The sequence below is a fragment of the Heterodontus francisci genome, chromosome 8 (assembly GCF_036365525.1).
Source record: "Heterodontus francisci isolate sHetFra1 chromosome 8, sHetFra1.hap1, whole genome shotgun sequence".
Taxonomy (NCBI): domain Eukaryota; kingdom Metazoa; phylum Chordata; class Chondrichthyes; order Heterodontiformes; family Heterodontidae; genus Heterodontus; species Heterodontus francisci.
In genome coordinates, this window is record NC_090378.1 from 123,167,736 (window position 1) to 123,194,891 (window position 27,156).

The 27,156-nt window shown below is 43.0% G+C and overlaps 1 gene segment (V, D, J or C); it reads left to right on the forward strand.

Annotated features, from left to right (window-relative positions):
* Window positions 1–8,224: 8,224 nt before the first annotated feature.
* LOC137373136 (Ig kappa chain V region Mem5-like) overlaps window positions 8,225–27,156 on the forward strand; it is a 71,709-nt gene continuing 52,777 nt past the window's right edge. The window contains 2 exon segments of the V gene segment in view: window positions 8,225–8,347; window positions 8,534–8,833. Coding sequence covers window positions 8,299–8,347; window positions 8,534–8,833 — 349 coding nt within the window.

Consider the following 27,156-nt stretch of genomic DNA (forward strand, 5'->3'; position numbering starts at 1 on the left):
CAACTGCAATAAGACTTCTTCACTCTTCCATGTACAAGAGCTGACACAGAGTCTCTGTCTCCATCTCACTCCCTCTCACTCCCTCTCTCTCTCTCTCCATCTCACTCTCTCTTTTTCTCTCTCTCAATCTCTATCCCATCTTCTACCTCTGAAGGTGTTCTATGGATGTGAGTGTTTAATATAAGGTGGTGTTTGTCAGTATATTTTCACTGCTGTATGGTTTATGAACATGGTGAGAGGGGATTAGGGATCTGTTCTTTGATTTGAGGCAGTGATGTCTGTCCCAGTGACTCAGACTGTGATGCTGTTGTTTTCTGTGACTGACACTATGATATCGATTGTAATTTCACTCAGTGTGACAGGAGGTTACATTGCTTGATCAGTGGTGAGGGCGGAGCAGACTGAACAAGGAGCTGTCATCATCAGTCACTGCCGAACACCTTCACACACACCGCACCGTCCGGAAACTTCTTCACTAAATATTCTTTCAGCTCCTTAATTACAGCCCTGGATCTGAAAAGGGAAAAAGAGAAAGACATCTTTTAGAGACGGTCAATGGACACAATGCAGACTGTGCATTACCCACGAATGACACTACGTCCACATTTAACTCATTGTTTAAACTCCAGCACACCTCCTGTTCCAATCCACATGTTTCAGCCAAAGAGCCGTATAATTCTACAGCACAGGAGGAGGCCGTTCAGACTCTCGTCTCTCTGCCAGCTGTTTGCTCGAGTAATTCACGACTAACATCTCAGTTTAATATCTGTTGTGGGGAAGTTATTTGAATCTGGTATTAGGGACAGAATGACTGACAAATAGAAACTGATCAGAGAGAGTCAGCACGGATTTAAAAAGGGTGAAACATGTTTAACTAATCGAGTTGTATTTTTTGAAGAGGTCACTAATGTGGTAGATAAGGGAATGTCTATGGATGTTATTTATATGGATTTCCAGAAGGCATTTGAGAAGGTTCCACACAAGAGACTGTTCGCAAAATAGAAGCATATGGAATGTGAGGAAACCTTTTGACATGGGTAAGGAATTGGTTAGGAGGTAGGAGACAGAGAGTAGGGATAATGTGAGGCAAGATGAGGCAACATCGAGGTGTTGCTGGAACAGGAGCCAATGTAGGTCAGTGATCACAGTGATGGGGGAATGTGAATTCAGGGGTGATCTCATTGAGGTATTTAAGATGAATAAAGGATTAAGATGATTCGGAGAGATGGCGAGAAACTGTTTCCTCTGGTGGGGGAGTCGAGAACAAGGGGACATAATCTTAATATTAGAGCTCGGGGTGATGTCAGGAGGCATTTCTTCACATAAAGGCGAGTGGAAATCGGGAACTCTCTCCCTCATAAAGCTGTTGAGGCTGAAGATCAATTTAAACATTTAACAATGAGCTTGATAGATTTTGTTGGGTCGGGGTATTGTGGGGTATGGGACCAAGGCAGGGAGATGGAGATCAGATACAGATCAGATGATCTAACTGGAGGATAGAACAGGCTCGATGGGCTGAACAGCCTCCTCCTGTTCCTATATTCCCAATCCCACTACCCTGCTCTATCCCCATAGTCCTGTATTCTCCTCAGATTCACATGTTTATTGAATACAATTTGAATAAAAACCTGAAGTTTAATCCCCGAGAGGCTGCTGAATGTTTAGTGAATTCTCGGTTTTGATTTCAGATTTCTACTATCTGTAGTTTTTAGTTTCCAAACGCTGTTGATTGTTTTAATTCAAGGGTTTATCGATCTGCATTTCCACTTTCAAGGAATGATGTAATTGAACCCGAGATCTCTCTGCTTCTACACATCCTTCATCAGCTTTTCACTCCTTTTCCTTCCAAAACCCATCATCTCAAACCCCTCGCCATTGAATTGTGTCAGTCTCCGATCTGTCCCTTCCCTGATCCCTCTCCCCGAGTCTTTGTCTCTTCTCCTCCCTGTTTGTCAAACCTCTCCTTCTGTGTAATCAGCACATTCCAATGATCGTGCTCCCTCTGTCCAAGACCAAATCATCGATATATATCAGCAACAAGTCACCTCTTTAATGTAGAGAAACATCGCACGCCACCTCACATGACATCAGGAAAACAGACACAAGTAATACAGAGAGATTAGGAGGGGTGACCAAATGCTTGGTTAAAGATGTGGGTTTTAAGGAGGGTGAAGTGTTTCAAGGAGACCAAGGTTAAAGGAGGTTCTAGATATGGGGGGTGGGTTAAGACTACGGAGGGATTTAAATCCAGAGAGTAGAATTTTACATTGAAATTTGAGGGTGTTTGGGGATGGAAGCCCAATGTAGGTCAGCATGGACGGGGGTGATGGTGAACAGGACTTGGTTTGGAACAGGATAGAGAGAGCAGAGCTTCGGATGAGCTGAAGAATACAGAGAGTGGAGGATGGCAGTCTGGTCAGGAGAACACTGGAATAGTAAAGTTAGAGGTGACAAAGACATGAAGAAGAGTTTCAGTAGTGGAAGGAGTGAGGGAGGGGCAGAGATGGGCAATGTTACAGAGGGGGAAGTGGATAATCATTGAGATGTGGAGGATTTGGGGTCAGATCAGGGTCAAAGATGAGACTAAGGTTGTAAAGAGTCTGGTTCGGCAGCAGACAGTGTTCAGGGAGAGGGATGGAGTTTGTACCAGGAACTGAAGACAATGGCTTTGATCTTCCCAATGTGTTCCCCAGTGAGACTGGGTCCTCAGTGCTGACTGGTCTTAGCTGCTGTTATTTTCTTTGATTGGACGGTTATTATTAGAGACTCAGACCACAGCAGAAATCCCCAATGTAAAAAATAACTGCAAAGACTGTCAGATCGGAAGATTGAAACTTAACTAACAGAGGAAGTGAAAGAAGGAGCTCGGAGCAGCTGGACGTTTGTTAATGACACGGGACAAAACTGTGAACCGCACACACTACCTAGAATCTTACAGCACAGAAGGAGGCCATTCAGCCCATCGTGCCTGTGAGCTACCCAATTCCTCCCACTGCCCCTCTCCAGCCCCATAACCCAGCAAATCTTTCCTTTTCAGGTCTATCTCCAATTCCCTCTTCTAGACCTGGGCCCACAGTACGAGACTGTCCCTAACCTGGGCTCGAAATTGGCATCTCATTCATTCATTGGAAGACAAAATGCCTGGTGTGGGAAATGGAGCTCAGGACTCGGAACATTCCCTCTCCCCTCCTGAGGGACACTTCATGCTGGGGTAACAGTTCCATGGACCCCGACAGCACATTCCTACCTCACCCACTTCCCCATTCTGTGGGTGAACAATATGATGGTCACACATGTGGTCCCCGTGCCGCCATGCTACCACGATCGACCGCACGGTGGCCCAACATAAAACGATGGTCGTGCTGCCCCCTCAATCACGTGGAGGGTGGGTGCTCTGCGACGCTGGCAACAGCATCAGCTGCCTTTACACAGGCGCTGGTGCCATTTTGAAAGGACAGCCAGTCCTGCTGCTACATTTACATTTTTAATGGCCTAACCCCTCCCCACCCAATGAACTGCAAAATAAACTCTCGCCCCTTCCCCCCAATAACAATTAAATGTAATGGTTGTCCTCCTCTCCCCCAACAAAACACTTACCAGCAAGACTTGACCTTTCCCCCCAAACTGATCAAAGTTCAGAGGTCACCCCTTCCCACCCTCCCCTACACTATTAATGCTGATTGGATCCTGATCCCCCTCTCACTGCACTAAAGGTCCTAAGTCTCCCCCCATCCCCACCTCGGTGGTGCTAGTTTTCCCTGGACGGGGAAGTGAAGGTGTGAGTGCCGGCCGCCACTCGGAAGATCGCGGGCAGCCGGGAAGATTGCTGTTGATTTTATTTAAATTTATTCATTTACTTAATTTAAATATGTAAAGTCGGATCCCATCACCCAGCAGCGGAGGGACCGCCCTGGAGCCACGTCACCACCAGGAAGATCGGGTCCGACACTCCTGGCGTCGGACTCCGTGTCCGGCCGCTGTCAGAATGATCTTCCGGCCCCCCCGCCACCATTCCCCGCCACGGATCCCGACATCGGGACCTCAACAAAATCCCAGCCTACATGTGTAAACCTGGACCCTGTTAGCAGGATATTTGACTGCAGGGGCCATCACAACTGTGTCCAATTCTGTCCCCACCTGAAATCCACACACAACTTGCATTTATATAGCACCTTTAAAGTACAAAACATCACAAGATGCTTCACAGAGCCACAGTAAGAGGAACGGGGTAGGGGGTGAGGAGACTTTCGGAAGAGTGATCAAAGTCTTGGGTGAAAGGATGGAGTTTGATGGAGCAGAGAGAGACCTGGAGAGGGGGAGGGATTAATGGCGGGAGTTCAGAGAGCAGGGCCGAGGCATCTGAAGGCTCTGCTGTCCATGGTGGGATGAAGGAAGCAGCGATGGGCAGGAGAGGCGAGTTAGAAGATGGAAGAGTGAGGGAGGGAATGTGAGTCTGCAGCAGGAGGCAGAGGGTAGGGAGGAGGGAAACAGAGGTCAGTGAGGTCAGGGTAGTAGGTCAGTGAGGTCAGGGGTAGTGTTGGAACGGCACTTGGTGTCAGACAGTGTACTGACCACTGCATTTCAGACAAGTCGGGGTTTATGGAGAGTGGATGAAAGAAGCCGGCAGCAGACATGGGAATAATCAAGTTTGGAGACAAGATGAGCAGGGATAAGGGTTTGTGTGGTCAAGGGGCTGATGTAGTGTAGAGACAGGCAATGTTGTGGGGACAGAAATAAGAGGCTCACATGATGGAGAGGATGTGGGGTTTGAAGCTCAACTACTTTAGGCCCAGTGGGAAGGAGGCCCATGTTTGCTGGTCCCTACTGGAGGGCCAGTGGGAAGGAGGCCCATGTTTACTGGTCCCTATTGGATGCCCAGTGGGAAGGAGGCCCATGTTTACTGGTCCCTATTGGATGCCCAGTGGGAAGAAGGCCCATGTTTACTGGTCCCTATTGGAGGGTCCAGTGGGAAGGAGGCCCATGTTTACTGGTCCCTATTGGAGGGTCCAGTGGGAAGGAGGCCCGTGTTTACTGGTCCCTATTGGAGGCCCAGTGGGAAGGAGGCCCATGTTTGCTGGTCCCTATTGGAGGCCCAGTGGGAAGGAGGCCCATGTTTACTGGTCCCTATTGGATGCCCAGTGGGAAGGAGGCCCATGTTTACTGGTCCCTATTGGATGCCCAGTGGGAAGGAGGCCCATGTTTACTGGTCCCTATTGAAGGGTCCAGTGGGAAGGAGGCCCATGTTTATTGGTCCCGATTGGAGGGTTCAGTGGGAAGGAGGCCCATGTTTACTGGTCCCTATTGGATGCCCAGTGGGAAGGAGGCCCATGTTTACTGGTCCCGATTGGAGGGTCCAGTGGGAAGGAGGCCCATGCTTACTGGTCCCTATTGAAGGGTCCAGTGGGAAGGAGGCCCATGTTTACTGGTCCCTATTGGAGGGTCCAGTGGGAAGGAGGCCCATGTTTACTGTTCCCTATTGGAGGTCCAGTGAGAAGGAGGCCCATGTTTACTGGTCCCTATTGGAGGTCCAGTGGAACATGGTCACCATGGTTGATGTGAAGCAAAGCTCCTTCATGTTGTAAATGTGTGATTGTCGACCCCTCATCCCAGTAAAACCCCATGACCCGGAGCCTGACCATGGAAAGGGATGGAGACGGGAAGGGATTAGAACATGTTATGAGCTGACAGGATGGGGCAGTGGGTCAGACCCTATCCTGTCCCTCCAGCTCACACTGATGGGGTGAGGATCTCCTCTCTCTGCTGGGCCTTCACGAAATGAGCTTTCTGTCCAAACCAGTCCCAGTGAGAATAGACCAACAGCACAGAACTGCCCTAAATTTGACAATAATCTGCCAGTCTTACTGAGAGAGGTCAAAGCATGGTCACTGTGGGGAATGGGGCCTTACTCCAGGAGAAGGCATGTTTCTGGGGTCAAGAATTAACAACCATTGATGGGGCAGAGCAGAGGGAGTTTTACCCTTCATTTAACTGTGCTCCACCTGGGAGACTGTGGGAAAGAGAGAGAGGTGGAGGCTGTGAGACAGAGTGAGAGAAAGAGAGAGGGGGAGGCATTTAACTGCTGCACCAGGCCTCAAAGTGTTCCAGTCTCCAGTAATAACTCCTGTTATAGAGATCAGTTACAGAATTACAGAACAATGGAGGGTGGGAGAGAGAGATGAGTCGGCAGAGGAACAAAGACAGAGAGATAGAGACAGGGAAAGAGGGAGAGAGAAACGCAATGGGAGAGAGAGACCAGAAATGAGAGAGAATGAGAAAGAGACAGAGCGACAGGGAGGAGAGCAAAACAGGGAGAGCGAGATGGGAAGAATGTGAAAGACAGATATGCAATGAGAGAGAGGAGGGTGAAAGTATAACTGAGAGAGATACAGAGAGGTGGACGAACAGGGTGATAGAAATCCAAGGATGAATTTTATGAGTGTTGTCGGGATGTAGACTGTGCAGATGTGTCGTCCCGGAGCCCCCGCGAAATTACACATAGGGGCTCATTTAAATAAAGGTGTATTATTGTAAAACTTTATTAAATAAAAATCTTTGTGATGGAAGCCCTTCCCCAACTCCCCAATGGTCATTTCATTGCCCGAAATGATCAACAACTGGCTTTTTCAAATACCTGAACTTTCACCCCAACCTTCAATCTTTTACCCTTCAACCTCTTCCCACCATCCCCACATCCAATCAAAATTGTTTTCCCCGCTCCCCCGCTCCCCCACCCCTCCCGCCCTGAAAGTTTTATTCCTCCCCGCTATCCACCAGGTTCCCGCCTGGGAATTCCGTACGGAGTTCCGAAGGTGCGCGAGGTATGAACGGTGGTGGTAAAATCGGTGTGGGACAGCCGCACCTGCAGGTAAGTTTATTTACATATCATTAAGGTTCATTTTAATATGGAGATGAAGGTCCTGCTGCCAGGTGGCAGTGGGCGGTGGCACCAATGTCCCCTCGCCACTGGTAATATGCGGCGAGCCCTTCTCCACAACATGGGGGGTCGAGGCGGGCGACTCCCCACATAATTTTACCTGCCCCAGCGCTGTGACCCGCGAGTGGAGGGGCTGGTAAAATTCAGCCCAGAGGCTCGAAAACTGAGACAGAGAGAGGGAGAGGGAGATAGAAAAAGAGGGTGAGAGAGAGAATGAGAGACAGAGAGAGAGACAGAGAGAGAGAGAGAGACAGAGAGAGGAGAAACAATGTGCTGGATTCTATGAGCTCGTCAGCGAGTTCAGAAAATGACAGAAAATTCCCACCATCCCCTCCATCCTGCTGTTTATTTGACCCTGTTTCCCCCCCAACTCCTGCACTGAGAAACTGACCTGCTCCCACCTCCCCACCAGTGTGGTGCCTTGTTTCCCAAGACAGGGTTCTGAAGGTGCGACACTGTGACGGACCCTCAAGATCACGGGTGAGTCGATTTAAATTCATTAATATTATTGATTTAAATGTTTAAATTGTGGTCCTGTCGCCCAGCGGCCGGGTGGTCGGCACGGAGCCTCCCCGTCACCGGGAGGATCGGGAGTAGCTCTGCCGGCGTCAAGGTCCGTGGTGGCCTCATCCGGAGCCAACTTCAGGATCTCCCACCAGGGATCACAATGTCGAGGGAGCCTTAAAATCCAGGCCAGTGAGACAGAGTAACAGAGAGAGAGAGGCAGAAAGAGAGGATGACAAAGAAAGAGCACAAAAGAGCAAAACAGAGACAAGGATAGAGAGAAGGGGAGAGAAAGAGAGTGAGTGAGGGAGAGGGATCGTGAGAGAGGGAGACAGAGGAAGTGGAAGAGAAGGAGGAGAGGGAGAGTGAGGAAGAGGAAGAGAGGGAGGAGAGGGAGAGTGAGGAAGAGGAAGAGAGGGAGACAGAGGAAGAGAGGGAGGAGAGGGAGAGTGAGGAAGAGGAAGAGAGGGAGACAGAGGAAGAGGAAAAGAGGGAGGAGAGTGAGAGTGAGGAAGAGGAAGAGAGGGAGGAGAGGGAGAGTGAGGAAGAGGAAGGGAGGGAGACAGGAAGAGGAAAAGAGGGAGAAGAGGGAGAGTCAGAGGGTGGAAGAGGAAGACAGGGAGACAGAGGGAGGAGAGGGAGAGTGAGGAAGAGGGAGGGAGGAGAGGGAGAGTGAGAGGGAGGGTGGAAGAGGGAGAGAGAAGAGGAAGTGAGAGTTGCTGACGTGCCTTTCTCTGGGTGATACCATTTACATACTGAGAAACAGGCAGTCAGACTCTCACAGGCTGCAGCTTTATAAAGCAGAGCCCAGTGAAGGGAGAGTTTATCAGTAACCAGGCACAGAGACAGGAGCAGGCACCATGATTTCACCCATCCAGCTGATCTGGCCTCTGGCATTCTGCGTCGCAGGTACAAATCTCTCTCCTTCCACGTTTAATATTTTCCTGCTGTTTATTTCAGTCCAATTCTACTGACTTGTGATTGGAGTGAAAATGCTGAAACATGAGGAGCGGTCACTGTCTCTAATAATATCTCATTTTACAGGGTCTTTCTGTGACAGTTCTTACTTCACTCTGTTTCTCTATTACCCCTCAGGTATCAGTGGAGACACCATCATCATGACCCAGTCTCCACCGGCACTGTCAGTGACACTGGGACAGACCGCAACGATCACCTGTACGGCCAGCCAGTCCGTTAGCAAATATGTAGCTTGGTATCAGCAGCGAGACGGTCAGAAACCCACTCCCCTGATCTATGCTGCAACAACTCGATACACAGGAATATCGGAACGGTTCACCGGCAGTCAACAGAACCTCAAATTCACTCTGACAATCAGTAATGTACAGAATGAGGATGTCGCAGATTATTACTGTCAGCAATATTACAGCTTCCCTCTACACAGTGAGACAGAGCCGTACAAAAACCTCAATACACACAGTCCCACCTCCTGTACTGACACATCCCACAGTTATATATAATATATAATAATGAACACACAGTCCCACCTCCTGCACTGACACATCCCACAGTTATATATAATATATAATAATGAACACACAGTCCCACCTCCTGTACTGACACATCCCACAGTTATATATAATATATAATAATGAACACACAGTCCCACCTCCTGTACTGACACATCCCACAGTTATATATAATATATAATAATGGACACACAGTCCCACCTCCTGCACTGACACATCCCACAGTTATATATAATATATAATAATGAACACACAGTCCCACCTCCTGTACTGACACATCCCACAGTTATATATAATATATAATAATGAACACACAGTCCCACCTCCTGTACTGACACATCCCACAGTTATATATAATATATAATAATGAACACACAGTCCCACCTCCTGCACTGACACATCCCACAGTTATATATAATATATAATAATGAACACACAGTCCCACCTCCTGTACTGACACGTCCCACAGTTATATATAATATATAATAATGGACACACAGTCCCACCTCCTGCACAGACACATCCCACAGTTATATATAATATATAATAATGGACACACAGTCCCACCTCCTGCACTGACACATCCCACAGTTATATATAATATATAATAATGGACACACAGTCCCACCTCCTGTACTGACACGTCCCACAGTTATATATAATATATAATAATGGACACACAGTCCCACCTCCTGTACTGACACATCCCACAGTTATATATAATATATAATAATGAACACACAGTCCCACCTCCTGTACTGACACGTCCCACAGTTATATATAATATATAATAATGAACACACAGTCCCACCTCCTGCACTGACACATCCCACAGTTATATATAATATATAATAATGGACACACAGTCCCACCTCCTGCACTGACACATCCCACAGTTATATATAATATATAATAATGAACACACAGTCCCACCTCCTGCACTGACACATCCCACAATTATATATAATATATAATAATGAACACACAGTCCCACCTCCTGTACTGACACGTCCCACAGTTATATATAATATATAATAATGGACACACAGTCCCACCTCCTGTACTGACACATCCCACAGTTATATATAATCTATAATAATGGACACACAGTCCCACCTCCTGTACTGACACGTCCCACAGTTATATATAATATATAATAATGGACACACAGTCCCACCTCCTGTACTGAAACGTTCCACAGTTATATATAATATATAATAATGGACACACAGTCCCACCTCCTGTACTGAAATGTCCCACAGTTATATATAATATATAATAATGGACACACAGTCCCACCTCCTGTACTGACACGTCCCAAAGTTATATATAATATATAATAATGGACACACAGTCCCACCTCCTGTACTGACATGTCCCACAGTTATATATAATATATAATAATGGACACACAGTCCCACCTCCTGTACTGACACGTCCCACAGTTATATAATATAATAATGGACACACAGTCCCACCTCCTGGACTGACACGTCCCACAGTTATATATAATATATAATAATGGACACACAGTCCCACCTCCTGTACTGACACGTCCCACAGTTATATATAATATATAATAATGGACACACAGTCCCACCTCCTGTACTGACACATCCCACAGTTATATATAATATATAATAATGGACACACAGTCCCACCTCCTGTACTGAGACGTCCCACAGTTATATAATATAATAATGGACACACAGTCCCACCTCCTGCACTGACACGTCCCACAGTTCTATATAAGATATAATAATGAACACACAGTCCCACCTCCGGTACTGACACATCCCACAGTTATATATAATATATAATAATGGACACACAGTCCCACCTCCTGTACTGACACGTCCACAGTTATATATAATATATAATAATGGACACACAGTCCCACCTCCTGTACTGACACGTCCCACAGTTATATATAATATATAATAATGGACACACAGTCCCACCTCCTGTACTGACACGTCCACAGTTATATATAATATATAATAATGGACACACAGTCCCACCTCCTGTACTGACACATCCCACAGTTATATATAATATATAATAATGGACACACAGTCCCACCTCCTGTACTGACACGTCCACAGTTATATATAATATATAATAATGGACACACAGTCCCACCTCCTGTACTGACACATCCCACAGTTATATAAAATATATAATAATGGATACACAGTCCCACCTCCTGTACTGACATGTCCCACAGTTATATAATATAATAATGGACACACAGTCCCACCTCCTGTACTGACATGTCCCACAGTTATATAATATAATAATGGACACACAGTCCCACCTCCTGTACTGACACATCCCACAGTTATATATAATATATAATAATGGACACACAGTCCCACCTCCTGTACTGACATGTCCCACAGTTATATAATATAATAATGGACACACAGTCCCACCTCCTGTACTGACATGTCCCACAGTTATATAATATAATAATGGACACACAGTCCCACCTCCTGTACTGACACATCCCACTGTTATATATAATATATAATAATGGACACACAGTCCCACCTCCTGTACTGACATGTCCCACAGTTATATAATATAATAATGGACACACAGTCCCACCTCCTGTACTGACACATCCCACTGTTATATATAATATATAATAATGGACACACAGTCCCACCTCCTGTACTGACATGTCCCACAGTTATATAATATAATAATGGACACACAGTCCCACCTCCTGTACTGACACATCCCACTGTTATATATAATATATAATAATGGACACACAGTCCCAGCTCCTGTACTGACACGTCCCACAGTTATATATAATGTATAATAATGGACACACAGTCCCACCTCCTGTACTGACACATCCCACAGATATATAATATAATAATGGACACACAGTCCCACCTCCTGCACTGACACATCCCACAGTTATATATAATATATAATAATGAACACACAGTCCCACCTCCTGTACTGACACATCCCACAGTTATATATAATATATAATAATGAACACACAGTCCCACCTCCTGTACTGACACATCCCACAGTTATATATAATATATAATAATGGACACACAGTCCCACCTCCTGCACTGACACATCCCACAGTTATATATAATATATAATAATGAACACACAGTCCCACCTCCTGCACTGACACATCCCACAGTTATATATAATATATAATAATGAACACACAGTCCCACCTCCTGTACTGACACGTCCCACAGTTATATATAATATATAATAATGGACACACAGTCCCACCTCCTGCACAGACACATCCCACAGTTATATATAATATATAATAATGGACACACAGTCCCACCTCCTGCACTGACACATCCCACAGTTATATATAATATATAATAATGGACACACAGTCCCACCTCCTGTACTGACACGTCCCACAGTTATATATAATATATAATAATGGACACACAGTCCCACCTCCTGTACTGACACATCCCACAGTTATATATAATATATAATAATGAACACACAGTCCCACCTCCTGTACTGACACGTCCCACAGTTATATATAATATATAATAATGAACACACAGTCCCACCTCCTGCACTGACACATCCCACAGTTATATATAATATATAATAATGGACACACAGTCCCACCTCCTGCACTGACACATCCCACAGTTATATATAATATATAATAATGAACACACAGTCCCACCTCCTGCACTGACACATCCCACAATTATATATAATATATAATAATGAACACACAGTCCCACCTCCTGTACTGACACGTCCCACAGTTATATATAATATATAATAATGGACACACAGTCCCACCTCCTGTACTGACACATCCCACAGTTATATATAATCTATAATAATGGACACACAGTCCCACCTCCTGTACTGACACGTCCCACAGTTATATATAATATATAATAATGGACACACAGTCCCACCTCCTGTACTGAAACGTTCCACAGTTATATATAATATATAATAATGGACACACAGTCCCACCTCCTGTACTGAAATGTCCCACAGTTATATATAATATATAATAATGGACACACAGTCCCACCTCCTGTACTGACACGTCCCAAAGTTATATATAATATATAATAATGGACACACAGTCCCACCTCCTGTACTGACATGTCCCACAGTTATATATAATATATAATAATGGACACACAGTCCCACCTCCTGTACTGACACGTCCCACAGTTATATAATATAATAATGGACACACAGTCCCACCTCCTGGACTGACACGTCCCACAGTTATATATAATATATAATAATGGACACACAGTCCCACCTCCTGTACTGACACGTCCCACAGTTATATATAATATATAATAATGGACACACAGTCCCACCTCCTGTACTGACACATCCCACAGTTATATATAATATATAATAATGGACACACAGTCCCACCTCCTGTACTGAGACGTCCCACAGTTATATAATATAATAATGGACACACAGTCCCACCTCCTGCACTGACACGTCCCACAGTTCTATATAAGATATAATAATGAACACACAGTCCCACCTCCGGTACTGACACATCCCACAGTTATATATAATATATAATAATGGACACACAGTCCCACCTCCTGTACTGACACGTCCACAGTTATATATAATATATAATAATGGACACACAGTCCCACCTCCTGTACTGACACGTCCCACAGTTATATATAATATATAATAATGGACACACAGTCCCACCTCCTGTACTGACACGTCCACAGTTATATATAATATATAATAATGGACACACAGTCCCACCTCCTGTACTGACACATCCCACAGTTATATATAATATATAATAATGGACACACAGTCCCACCTCCTGTACTGACACGTCCACAGTTATATATAATATATAATAATGGACACACAGTCCCACCTCCTGTACTGACACATCCCACAGTTATATAAAATATATAATAATGGATACACAGTCCCACCTCCTGTACTGACATGTCCCACAGTTATATAATATAATAATGGACACACAGTCCCACCTCCTGTACTGACATGTCCCACAGTTATATAATATAATAATGGACACACAGTCCCACCTCCTGTACTGACACATCCCACAGTTATATATAATATATAATAATGGACACACAGTCCCACCTCCTGTACTGACATGTCCCACAGTTATATAATATAATAATGGACACACAGTCCCACCTCCTGTACTGACATGTCCCACAGTTATATAATATAATAATGGACACACAGTCCCACCTCCTGTACTGACACATCCCACTGTTATATATAATATATAATAATGGACACACAGTCCCACCTCCTGTACTGACATGTCCCACAGTTATATAATATAATAATGGACACACAGTCCCACCTCCTGTACTGACACATCCCACTGTTATATATAATATATAATAATGGACACACAGTCCCAGCTCCTGTACTGACACGTCCCACAGTTATATATAATGTATAATAATGGACACACAGTCCCACCTCCTGTACTGACACATCCCACAGATATATAATATAATAATGGACACACAGTACCACCTCCTGTACTGACACGTCCCACAATTACATATAATATATAATAATGGACACACAGTCCCACCTCCTGTACTGACACGTCCCACAGTTATATATAATATATAATAATGGACACACAGTCCCACCTCCTGTACTGACATGTCCCACAGTTATATATAATCTATAATAATGGACACACAGTCCCACCTCCTGTACTGACACGTCCCACAGTTATATATAATATATAATAATGGACACACAGTCCCACCTCCTGTACTGAAACGTTCCACAGTTATATATAATATATAATAATGGACACACAGTCCCACCTCCTGTACTGAAATGTCCCACAGTTATATATAATATATAATAATGGACACACAGTCCCACCTCCTGTACTGACACGTCCCAAAGTTATATATAATATATAATAATGGACACACAGTCCCACCTCCTGTACTGACATGTCCCACAGTTATATATAATATATAATAATGGACACACAGTCCCACCTCCTGTACTGACACGTCCCACAGTTATATAATATAATAATGGACACACAGTCCCACCTCCTGGACTGACACGTCCCACAGTTATATATAATATATAATAATGGACACACAGTCCCACCTCCTGTACTGACACGTCCCACAGTTATATATAATATATAATAATGGACACACAGTCCCACCTCCTGTACTGACACATCCCACAGTTATATATAATATATAATAATGGACACACAGTCCCACCTCCTGTACTGAGACGTCCCACAGTTATATAATATAATAATGGACACACAGTCCCACCTCCTGCACTGACACGTCCCACAGTTCTATATAAGATATAATAATGAACACACAGTCCCACCTCCGGTACTGACACATCCCACAGTTATATATAATATATAATAATGGACACACAGTCCCACCTCCTGTACTGACACGTCCACAGTTATATATAATATATAATAATGGACACACAGTCCCACCTCCTGTACTGACACGTCCCACAGTTATATATAATATATAATAATGGACACACAGTCCCACCTCCTGTACTGACACGTCCACAGTTATATATAATATATAATAATGGACACACAGTCCCACCTCCTGTACTGACACATCCCACAGTTATATATAATATATAATAATGGACACACAGTCCCACCTCCTGTACTGACACGTCCACAGTTATATATAATATATAATAATGGACACACAGTCCCACCTCCTGTACTGACACATCCCACAGTTATATAAAATATATAATAATGGATACACAGTCCCACCTCCTGTACTGACATGTCCCACAGTTATATAATATAATAATGGACACACAGTCCCACCTCCTGTACTGACATGTCCCACAGTTATATAATATAATAATGGACACACAGTCCCACCTCCTGTACTGACACATCCCACAGTTATATATAATATATAATAATGGACACACAGTCCCACCTCCTGTACTGACATGTCCCACAGTTATATAATATAATAATGGACACACAGTCCCACCTCCTGTACTGACATGTCCCACAGTTATATAATATAATAATGGACACACAGTCCCACCTCCTGTACTGACACATCCCACTGTTATATATAATATATAATAATGGACACACAGTCCCACCTCCTGTACTGACATGTCCCACAGTTATATAATATAATAATGGACACACAGTCCCACCTCCTGTACTGACACATCCCACTGTTATATATAATATATAATAATGGACACACAGTCCCAGCTCCTGTACTGACACGTCCCACAGTTATATATAATGTATAATAATGGACACACAGTCCCACCTCCTGTACTGACACATCCCACAGATATATAATATAATAATGGACACACAGTACCACCTCCTGTACTGACACGTCCCACAATTACATATAATATATAATAATGGACACACAGTCCCACCTCCTGTACTGACACGTCCCACAGTTATATATAATATATAATAATGGACACACAGTCCCACCTCCTGTACTGACATGTCCCACAGTTATATATAAGATATAATAATGGACACACAGTCCCACCTCCTGTACTGACACGTCCCACAGTTATATATAATATATAATAATGGACACACAGTCCCACCTCCTGTCCTGACACGTCCCACAGTTATATAATATAATAATGGACACACAGTCCCACCTCCTGTACTGACACCTCCCACAGTTATATATAATATATAATAATGGACACACAGTCCCATCTCCTGTACTGACACGTCCCACAGTTATATATAATATATAATAATGGACACACAGTCCCATCTCCTGTACTGACACGTCCCACAGTTATATATAATATATAATAATGGACACATAGTCCCACCTCCTGTACTGACACATCCCACACTTATATATAATATATAATAATGGACACACAGTCCCACCTCCTGTACTGACACATCCCACACTTATATATAATATATAATAATGGACACACAGTCCCACCGCCTGTACTGACACATCCCACAGATATATATAATAAAAAATAATGGACTCACAGTCCCACCTCCTGTACTGACACATCCCACAGTTATATATAATATATAATAATGGACACACAGTCCCACCGCCTGTACTGACACATCCCACAGATATATATAATAAAAAATAATGGACTCACAGTCCCACCTCCTGTACTGACACATCCCACAGTTATATATAATATATGATAATGGACACGCAGTCCCACCTCCTGTACTGACTCATCCCACAGTTACATATAATTTATGATAATGGACACACAGTCCCACCTCCTGTACTGACACTTCCCACAGTTACATACAATATATAATAATGGACACACAGTCCCACCTCCTGCACTGACACGTCCCACAGTTATATACAATATATAATAATGGACACACAGTCCCACCTCCTGTATACTGACACATCCCACAGTTATATATAATATATAATAATGGACACACAGTCCCACCTCATGTACTGACATATCCCACAGTTATATACAATATATAATAATGGACACACAGTCCCACCTCCTGGACTGACACATCCCACAGTTATATGTAATATATAATAATGGACACACGGTCCCACCTCCTGTACTGACACATCCCACAGTTATATATAATATATAATAATGGACACACAGTCCCACCTCCTGGACTGACACATCCCACAGTTATATATAATATATAATAATGGACACACCGTCTCACCTCCTGGACTGACACATCCCACAGTTATATATAATATATAATAATGGACACTCAGTCCCACCTCCTGTACTGACACATCCCACAGTTATATATAATATATAATAATGGACACACAGTCCCACCTCCTGTACTGACACGTCCCAAAGTTATATATAATATATAATAATGGACACACAGTCCCACCTCCTGTACTGACATGTCCCACAGTTATATATAATATATAATAATGGACACACAGTCCCACCTCCTGTACTGACACGTCCCACAGTTATATAATATAATAATGGACACACAGTCCCACCTCCAGTACTGACACGTCCCACAGTTATATATAATATATAATAATGGACACACAGTCCCACCTCCTGTACTGACACGTCCCACAGTTATATATAATATATAATAATGGACACACAGTCCCACCTCCTGTACTGACACATCCCACAGTTATATATAATATATAATAATGGACACACAGTCCCACCTCCTGTACTGAGACGTCCCACAGTTATATAATATAATAATGGACACACAGTCCCACCTCCTGCACTGACACGTCCCACAGTTCTATATAAGATATAATAATGAACACACAGTCCCACCTCCGGTACTGACACATCCCACAGTTATATATAATATATAATAATGGACACACAGTCCCACCTCCTGTACTGACACGTCCACAGTTATATATAATATATAATAATGGACACACAGTCCCACCTCCTGTACTGACACGTCCCACAGTTATATATAATATATAATAATGGACACACAGTCCCACCTCCTGTACTGACACGTCCACAGTTATATATAATATATAATAATGGACACACAGTCCCACCTCCTGTACTGACACATCCCACAGTTATATATAATATATAATAATGGACACACAGTCCCACCTCCTGTACTGACATGTCCCACAGTTATATAAAATATATAATAATGGATACACAGTCCCACCTCCTGTACTGACATGTCCCACAGTTATATAAAATATATAATAATGGACACACAGTCCCACCTCCTGTACTGACACATCCCACAGTTATATATAATATATAATAATGGACACACAGTCCCACCTCCTGTACTGACATGTCCCACAGTTATATAAAATATATAATAATGGATACACAGTCCCACCTCCTGTACTGACATGTCCCACAGTTATATAATATAATAATGGACACACAGTCCCACCTCCTGTACTGACACATCCCACAGTTATATATAATATATAATAATGGACACACAGTCCCACCTCCTGTACTGACATGTCCCACAGTTATATAATATAATAATGGACACACAGTCCCACCTCCTGTACTGACATGTCCCACAGTTATATAATATAATAATGGACACACAGTCCCACCTCCTGTACTGACACATCCCACAGTTATTCTTTTGGGCCTCCTTATCTCGAGAGACAATGGATACGCGCCTGGAGGTGGTCAGTGGTTTGTGAAGCAGCGCCTGGAGTGGCTATAAAGGCCAATTCTGGAGTGACAGGCTCTTCCACAGGTGCTGCAGAGAAATTTGTTTGTTGGGGCTGTTGCACAGTTGGCTCTCCCCTTGCGCCTCTGTCTTTTTTCCTGCCAACTACTAAGTCTCTTCGACTCGCCACAATTTAGCCCTGTCTTTATGGCTGCCCGCCAGCTCTGGCGAATGCTGGCAACTGACTCCCACGACTTGTGATCAATGTCACACGATTTCATGTCGCGTTTGCAGACGTCTTTATAACGGAGACATGGACGGCCGGTGGGTCTGATACCAGTGGCGAGCTCGCTGTACAATGTGTCTTTGGGGATCCTGCCATCTTCCATGCGGCTCACATGGCCAAGCCATCTCAAGCGCCGCTGACTCAGTAGTGTGTATAAGCTGGGGGTGTTGGCCGCTTCAAGGACTTCTGTGTTGGAGATATAGTCCTGCCACCTGATGCCAAGTATTCTCCGAAGGCAGCGAAGATGGAATGAATTGAGACGTCGCTCTTGGCTGGCATACGTTGTCCAGGCCTCGCTGCCGTAGAGCAAGGTACTGAGGACACAGGCCTGATACACTCGGACTTTTGTGTTCCGTGTCAGTGCGCCATTTTCCCACACTCTCTTGGCCAGTCTGAACATAGCAGTGGAAGCCTTACCCATGCGCTTGTTGATTTCTGCATCTAGAGACAGGTTACTGGTGATAGTTGAGCCTAGGTAGGTGAACTCTTGAACCACTTCCAGAGCGTGGTCGCCAATATTGATGGATGGAGCATTTCTGACATCCTGCCCCATGATGTTCGTTTTCTTGAGGCTGATGGTTAGGCCAAATTCATTGCAGGCAGACGCAAACCTGTCGATGAGACTCTGCAGGCATTCTTCAGTGTGAGATGTTAAAGCAGCATCGTCAGCAAAGAGGAGTTCTCTGATGAGGACTTTCCGTACTTTGGACTTCGCTCTTAGACGGGCAAGGTTGAACAACCTGCCCCCTGATCTTGTGTGGAGGAAAATTCCTTCTTCAGAGGATTTGAACGCATGTGAAAGCAGCAGGGAGAAGAAAATCCCAAAAAGTGTGGGTGCGAGAACACAGCCCTGTTTCACACCACTCAGGATAGGAAAGGGCTCTGATGAGGAGCCACCATGTTGAATTGTGCCTTTCATATTGTCATGGAATGAGGTGATGATACTTAGTAGCTTTGGTGGACATCCGATCTTTTCTAGTAGTCTGAAGAGACCACGTCTGCTGACGAGGTCAAAGGCTTTGGTGAGATCAATGAAAGCAATGTAGAGGGGCATCTGTTGTTCACGGCATTTCTCCTGTATCTGACGAAGGGAGAACAGCATGTCAATAGTCGATCTCTCTGCACGAAAGCCACACTGTGCCTCAGGGTAGACAGTTATATATAATATATAATAATGGACACACAGTCCCACCTCCTGTACTGACATGTCCCACAGTTATATAATATAATAATGGACACACAGTCCCACCTCCTGTACTGACACATCCCACAGTTATATATAATATATAATAATGGACACACAGTCCCACCTCCTGTACTGACATGTCCCACAGTTATATAATATAATAATGGACACACAGTCCCACCTCCTGTACTGACATGTCCCACAGTTATATAATATAATAATGGACACACAGTCCCACCTCCTGTACTGACACATCCCACTGTTATATATAATATATAATAATGGACACACAGTCCCACCTCCTGTACTGACATGTCCCACAGTTATATAATATAATAATGGACACACAGTCCCACCTCCTGTACTGACACATCCCACTGTTATATATAATATATAATAATGGACACACAGTCCCAGCTCCTGTACTGACACGTCCCACAGTTATATATAATGTATAATAATGGACACACAGTCCCACCTCCTGTACTGACACATCCCACAGTTATATAATATAATAATGGACACACAGTACCACCTCCTGTACTGACACGTCCCACAATTACATATAATATATAATAATGGACACACAGTCCCACCTCCTGTACTGACACGTCCCACAGTTATATATAATATATAATAATGGACACACAGTCCCACCTCCTGTACTGACATGTCCCACAGTTATATATAAGTTATAATAATGGACACACAGTCCCACCTCCTGTACTGACACATCCCACAGTTATATATAATATATAATAATGGACACACAGTCCCACCTCCTGTCCTGACACGTCCCACAGTTATATAATATAATAATGGACACACAGTCCCACCTCCTGTACTGACACCTCCCACAGTTATATATAATATATAATAATGGACACACAGTCCCATCTCCTGTACTGACACGTCCCACAGTTATATATAATATATAATAATGGACACACAGTCCCATCTCCTGTACTGACACGTCCCACAGTTATATATAATATATAATAATGGACACATAGTCCCACCTCCTGTACTGACACATCCCACACTTATATATAATATATAATAATGGACACACAGTCCCACCTCCTGTACTGACACATCCCACACTTATATATAATATATAATAATGGACACACAGTCCCACCGCCTGTACTGACACATCCCACAGATATATATAATAAAAAATAATGGACTTACAGTCCCACCTCCTGTACTGACACATCCCACAGTTATATATAATATATAATAATGGACACACAGTCCCACCGCCTGTACTGACACATCCCACAGATATATATAATAAAAAATAATGGACTCACAGTCCCACCTCCTGTACTGACACATCCCACAGTTATATATAATATATGATAATGGACACGCAGTCCCACCTCCTGTACTGACTCATCCCACAGTTATATATAATTTATGATAATGGACACACAGTCCCACCTCCTGTACTGACACTTCCCACAGTTACATACAATATATAATAATGGACACACAGTCCCACCTCCTGCACTGACACGTCCCACAGTTATATACAATATATAATAATGGACACACAGTCCCACCTCCTGTACTGACACGTCCCACAGTTATATATAATATATAATAATGGACACACAGTCCCACCTCCTGTACTGACACGTCCCACAGTTATATACAATATATAATAATGGACACACAGTCCCACCTCCTGGACTGACACATCCCACAGTTATATGTAATATATAATAATGGACACACGGTCCCACCTCCTGTACTGACACATCCCACAGTTATATATAATATATAATAATGGACACACAGTCCCACCTCCTGGACTGACACATCCCACAGTTATATATAATATATAATAATGGACACACCGTCTCACCTCCTGGACTGACACATCCCACAGTTATATATAATATATAATAATGGACACTCAGTCCCACCTCCTGTACTGACACATCCCACAGTTATATATAATATATAATAATGGACACTCAGTCCCACCTCCTGTACTGACACGTCCCACAGTTATATATAATATATAATAATGGACACACAGTCCCATCTTCTGTACTGACACGTCCCACAGTTATATATAATATATAATAATGGACACATAGTCCCACCTCCTGTACTGACACATCCCACACTTATATATAATATATAATAATGGACACACAGTCCCACCTCCTGTACTGACACATCCCACACTTATATATAATATATAATAATGGACACACAGTCCCACCGCCTGTACTGACACATCCCACAGATATATATAATAAAAAATAATGGACTCACAGTCCCACCTCCTGTACTGACACATCCCACAGTTATATATAATATATAATAATGGACACACAGTCCCACCGCCTGTACTGACACATCCCACAGATATATATAATAAAAAATAATGGACTCACAGTCCCACCTCCTGTACTGACACATCCCACAGTTATATATAATATATGATAATGGACACGCAGTCCCACCTCCTGTACTGACTCATCCCACAGTTATATATAATTTATGATAATGGACACACAGTCCCACCTCCTGTACTGACACTTCCCACAGTTACATACAATATATAATAATGGACACACAGTCCCACCTCCTGCACTGACACGTCCCACAGTTATATACAATATATAATAATGGACACACAGTCCCACCTCCTGTACTGACACGTCCCACAGTTATATATAATATATAATAATGGACACACAGTCCCACCTCCTGTACTGACACGTCCCACAGTTATATACAATATATAATAATGGACACACAGTCCCACCTCCTGGACTGACACATCCCACAGTTATATGTAATATATAATAATGGACACACAGTCCCACCTCCTGGACTGACACATCCCACAGTTATATATAATATATAATAATGGACACACCGTCTCACCTCCTGGACTGACACATCCCACAGTTATATATAATATATAATAATGGACACACAGTCCCACCTCCTGGACTGACACATCCCACAGTTATATACAATATATAATAATGGACACACAGTCCCACCTCCTGGACTGACACATCCCACAGTTATATGTAATATATAATAATGGACACACAGTCCCACCTCCTGGACTGACACATCCCACAGTTATATATAATATATAATAATGGACACACGGTCCCACCTCCTGTACTGACACATCCCACAGTTATATATAATATATAATAATGGACACACAGTCCCACCTCCTGGACTGACACATCCCACAGTTATATATAATATATAATAATGGACACACCGTCTCACCTCCTGGACTGACACATCCCACAGTTATATATAATATATAATAATGGACACTCAGTCCCACCTCCTGTACTGACACATCCCACAGTTATATATAATAAATAATAATGGACACACAGTCCCACCTCCTGCACTGCCACATCCCACAGTTATATATAATATAGAATAATGGACACACAGTCCCACCGCCTGTACTGACACATCCCACAGATATATATAATAAAAAATAATGGACTCACAGTCCCACCTCCTGTACTGACACATCCCACAGTTATATATAATATATAATAATGGACACACTGACCCACCTCCTGTACTGACACATCCCACAGTTATATATAATATATAATAATGGACACACAGTCCCACCTCCTGTACTGACACATCCCACAGATATATATAATAAAAAATAATGGACTCACAGTCCCACCTCCTGTACTGACACATCCCACAGTTATATACAATATATAATAATGGACACACAGTCCCACCTCCTGGACTGACACATCCCACAGTTATATGTAATATATAATAATGGACACACGGTCCCACCTCCTGTACTGACACATCCCACAGCTATATATAATATATAATAATGGACACACAGTCCCACCTCCTGGACTGACACATCCCACAGTTATATATAATATATAATAATGGACACACAGTCCCACCTCCTGGACTGACACATCCCACAGTTATATAAAATATATAATAATGGACACGCAGTCTCACCTCCTGCACTGACACATCCCACAGTTATATGTAATATATAATAATGGACACACGGTCCCACCTCCTGCACTGACACATCCCACAGGTATATATAATATATAATAATGGACACGCAGTCTCACCTCCTGTACTGACACATCCCACAGTTATATGTAATATATAATAATGGAAACACGGTCCCACCTCCTGCACTGACACATCCCACAGTTATATATAATATATAATAATGGACACACAGTCCCACCTCCTGTACTGACACATCCCACAGTTATATATAATATATAATAATGGACACACGGTCCCACCTCCTGTACTGACACATCCCACAGTTATATATAATATATAATAATGGACACACGGTCCCACCTCCTGTACTGAAATGTCCCACAGTTATATATAATATATAATAATGGACACACAGTCCCACCTCCTGTACTGACATGTCCCACAGTTATATATAATATATAATAATGGACACACAGTCCCACCTCCTGTACTGACACGTCCCACAGTTATATAATATAATAATGGACACACAGTCCCACCTCCTGTACTGACACGTCCCAAAGTTATATATAATATATAATAATGGACACACAGTCCCACCTCCTGTACTGACACGTCCCACAGTTATATAATATAATAATGGACACACAGTCCCACCTCCTGTACTGACATGTCCCACAGTTATATAATATAATAATGGACACACAGTCCCACCTCCTGTACTGACACATCCCACAGTTATATATAATATATAATAATGGACACACAGTCCCACCTCCTGTACTGACATGTCCCACAGTTATATAATATAATAATGGACACACAGTCCCACCTCCTGTACTGACACATCCCACAGTTATATATAATATATAATAATGGACACACAGTCCCACCTCCTGTACTGACATGTCCCACAGTTATATAATATAATAATGGACACACAGTCCCACCTCCTGTACTGACATGTCCCACAGTTATATAATATAATAATGGACACACAGTCCCACCTCCTGTACTGACACATCCCACTGTTATATATAATATATAATAATGGACACACAGTCCCACCTCCTGTACTGACATGTCCCACAGTTATATAATATAATAATGGACACACAGTCCCACCTCCTGTACTGACACATCCCACTGTTATATATAATATATAATAATGGACACACAGTCCCAGCTCCTGTACTGACACGTCCCACAGTTATATATAATGTATAATAATGGACACACAGTCCCACCTCCTGTACTGACACATCCCACAGTTATATAATATAATAATGGACACACAGTACCACCTCCTGTACTGACACGTCCCACAATTACATATAATATATAATAATGGACACACAGTCCCACCTCCTGTACTGACACGTCCCACAGTTATATATAATATATAATAATGGACACACAGTCCCACCTCCTGTACTGACATGTCCCACAGTTATATATAAGTTATAATAATGGACACACAGTCCCACCTCCTGTACTGACACATCCCACAGTTATATATAATATATAATAATGGACACACAGTCCCACCTCCTGTCCTGACACGTCCCACAGTTATATAATATAATAATGGACACACAGTCCCACCTCCTGTACTGACACCTCCCACAGTTATATATAATATATAATAATGGACACACAGTCCCATCTCCTGTACTGACACGTCCCACAGTTATATATAATATATAATAATGGACACACAGTCCCATCTCCTGTACTGACACGTCCCACAGCTATATATAATATATAATAATGGACACATAGTCCCACCTCCTGTACTGACACATCCCACACTTATATATAATATATAATAATGGACACACAGTCCCACCTCCTGTACTGACACATCCCACACTTATATATAATATATAATAATGGACACACAGTCCCACCGCCTGTACTGACACATCCCACAGATATATATAATAAAAAATAATGGACTTACAGTCCCACCTCCTGTACTGACACATCCCACAGTTATATATAATATATAATAATGGACACACAGTCCCACCGCCTGTACTGACACATCCCACAGATATATATAATAAAAAATAATGGACTCACAGTCCCACCTCCTGTACTGACACATCCCACAGTTATATATAATATATGATAATGGACACGCAGTCCCACCTCCTGTACTGACTCATCCCACAGTTATATATAATTTATGATAATGGACACACAGTCCCACCTCCTGTACTGACACTTCCCACAGTTACATACAATATATAATAATGGACACACAGTCCCACCTCCTGCACTGACACGTCCCACAGTTATATACAATATATAATAATGGACACACAGTCCCACCTCCTGTACTGACACGTCCCACAGTTATATATAATATATAATAATGGACACACAGTCCCACCTCCTGTACTGACACGTCCCACAGTTATATACAATATATAATAATGGACACACAGTCCCACCTCCTGGACTGACACATCCCACAGTTATATGTAATATATAATAATGGACACACGGTCCCACCTCCTGTACTGACACATCCCACAGTTATAT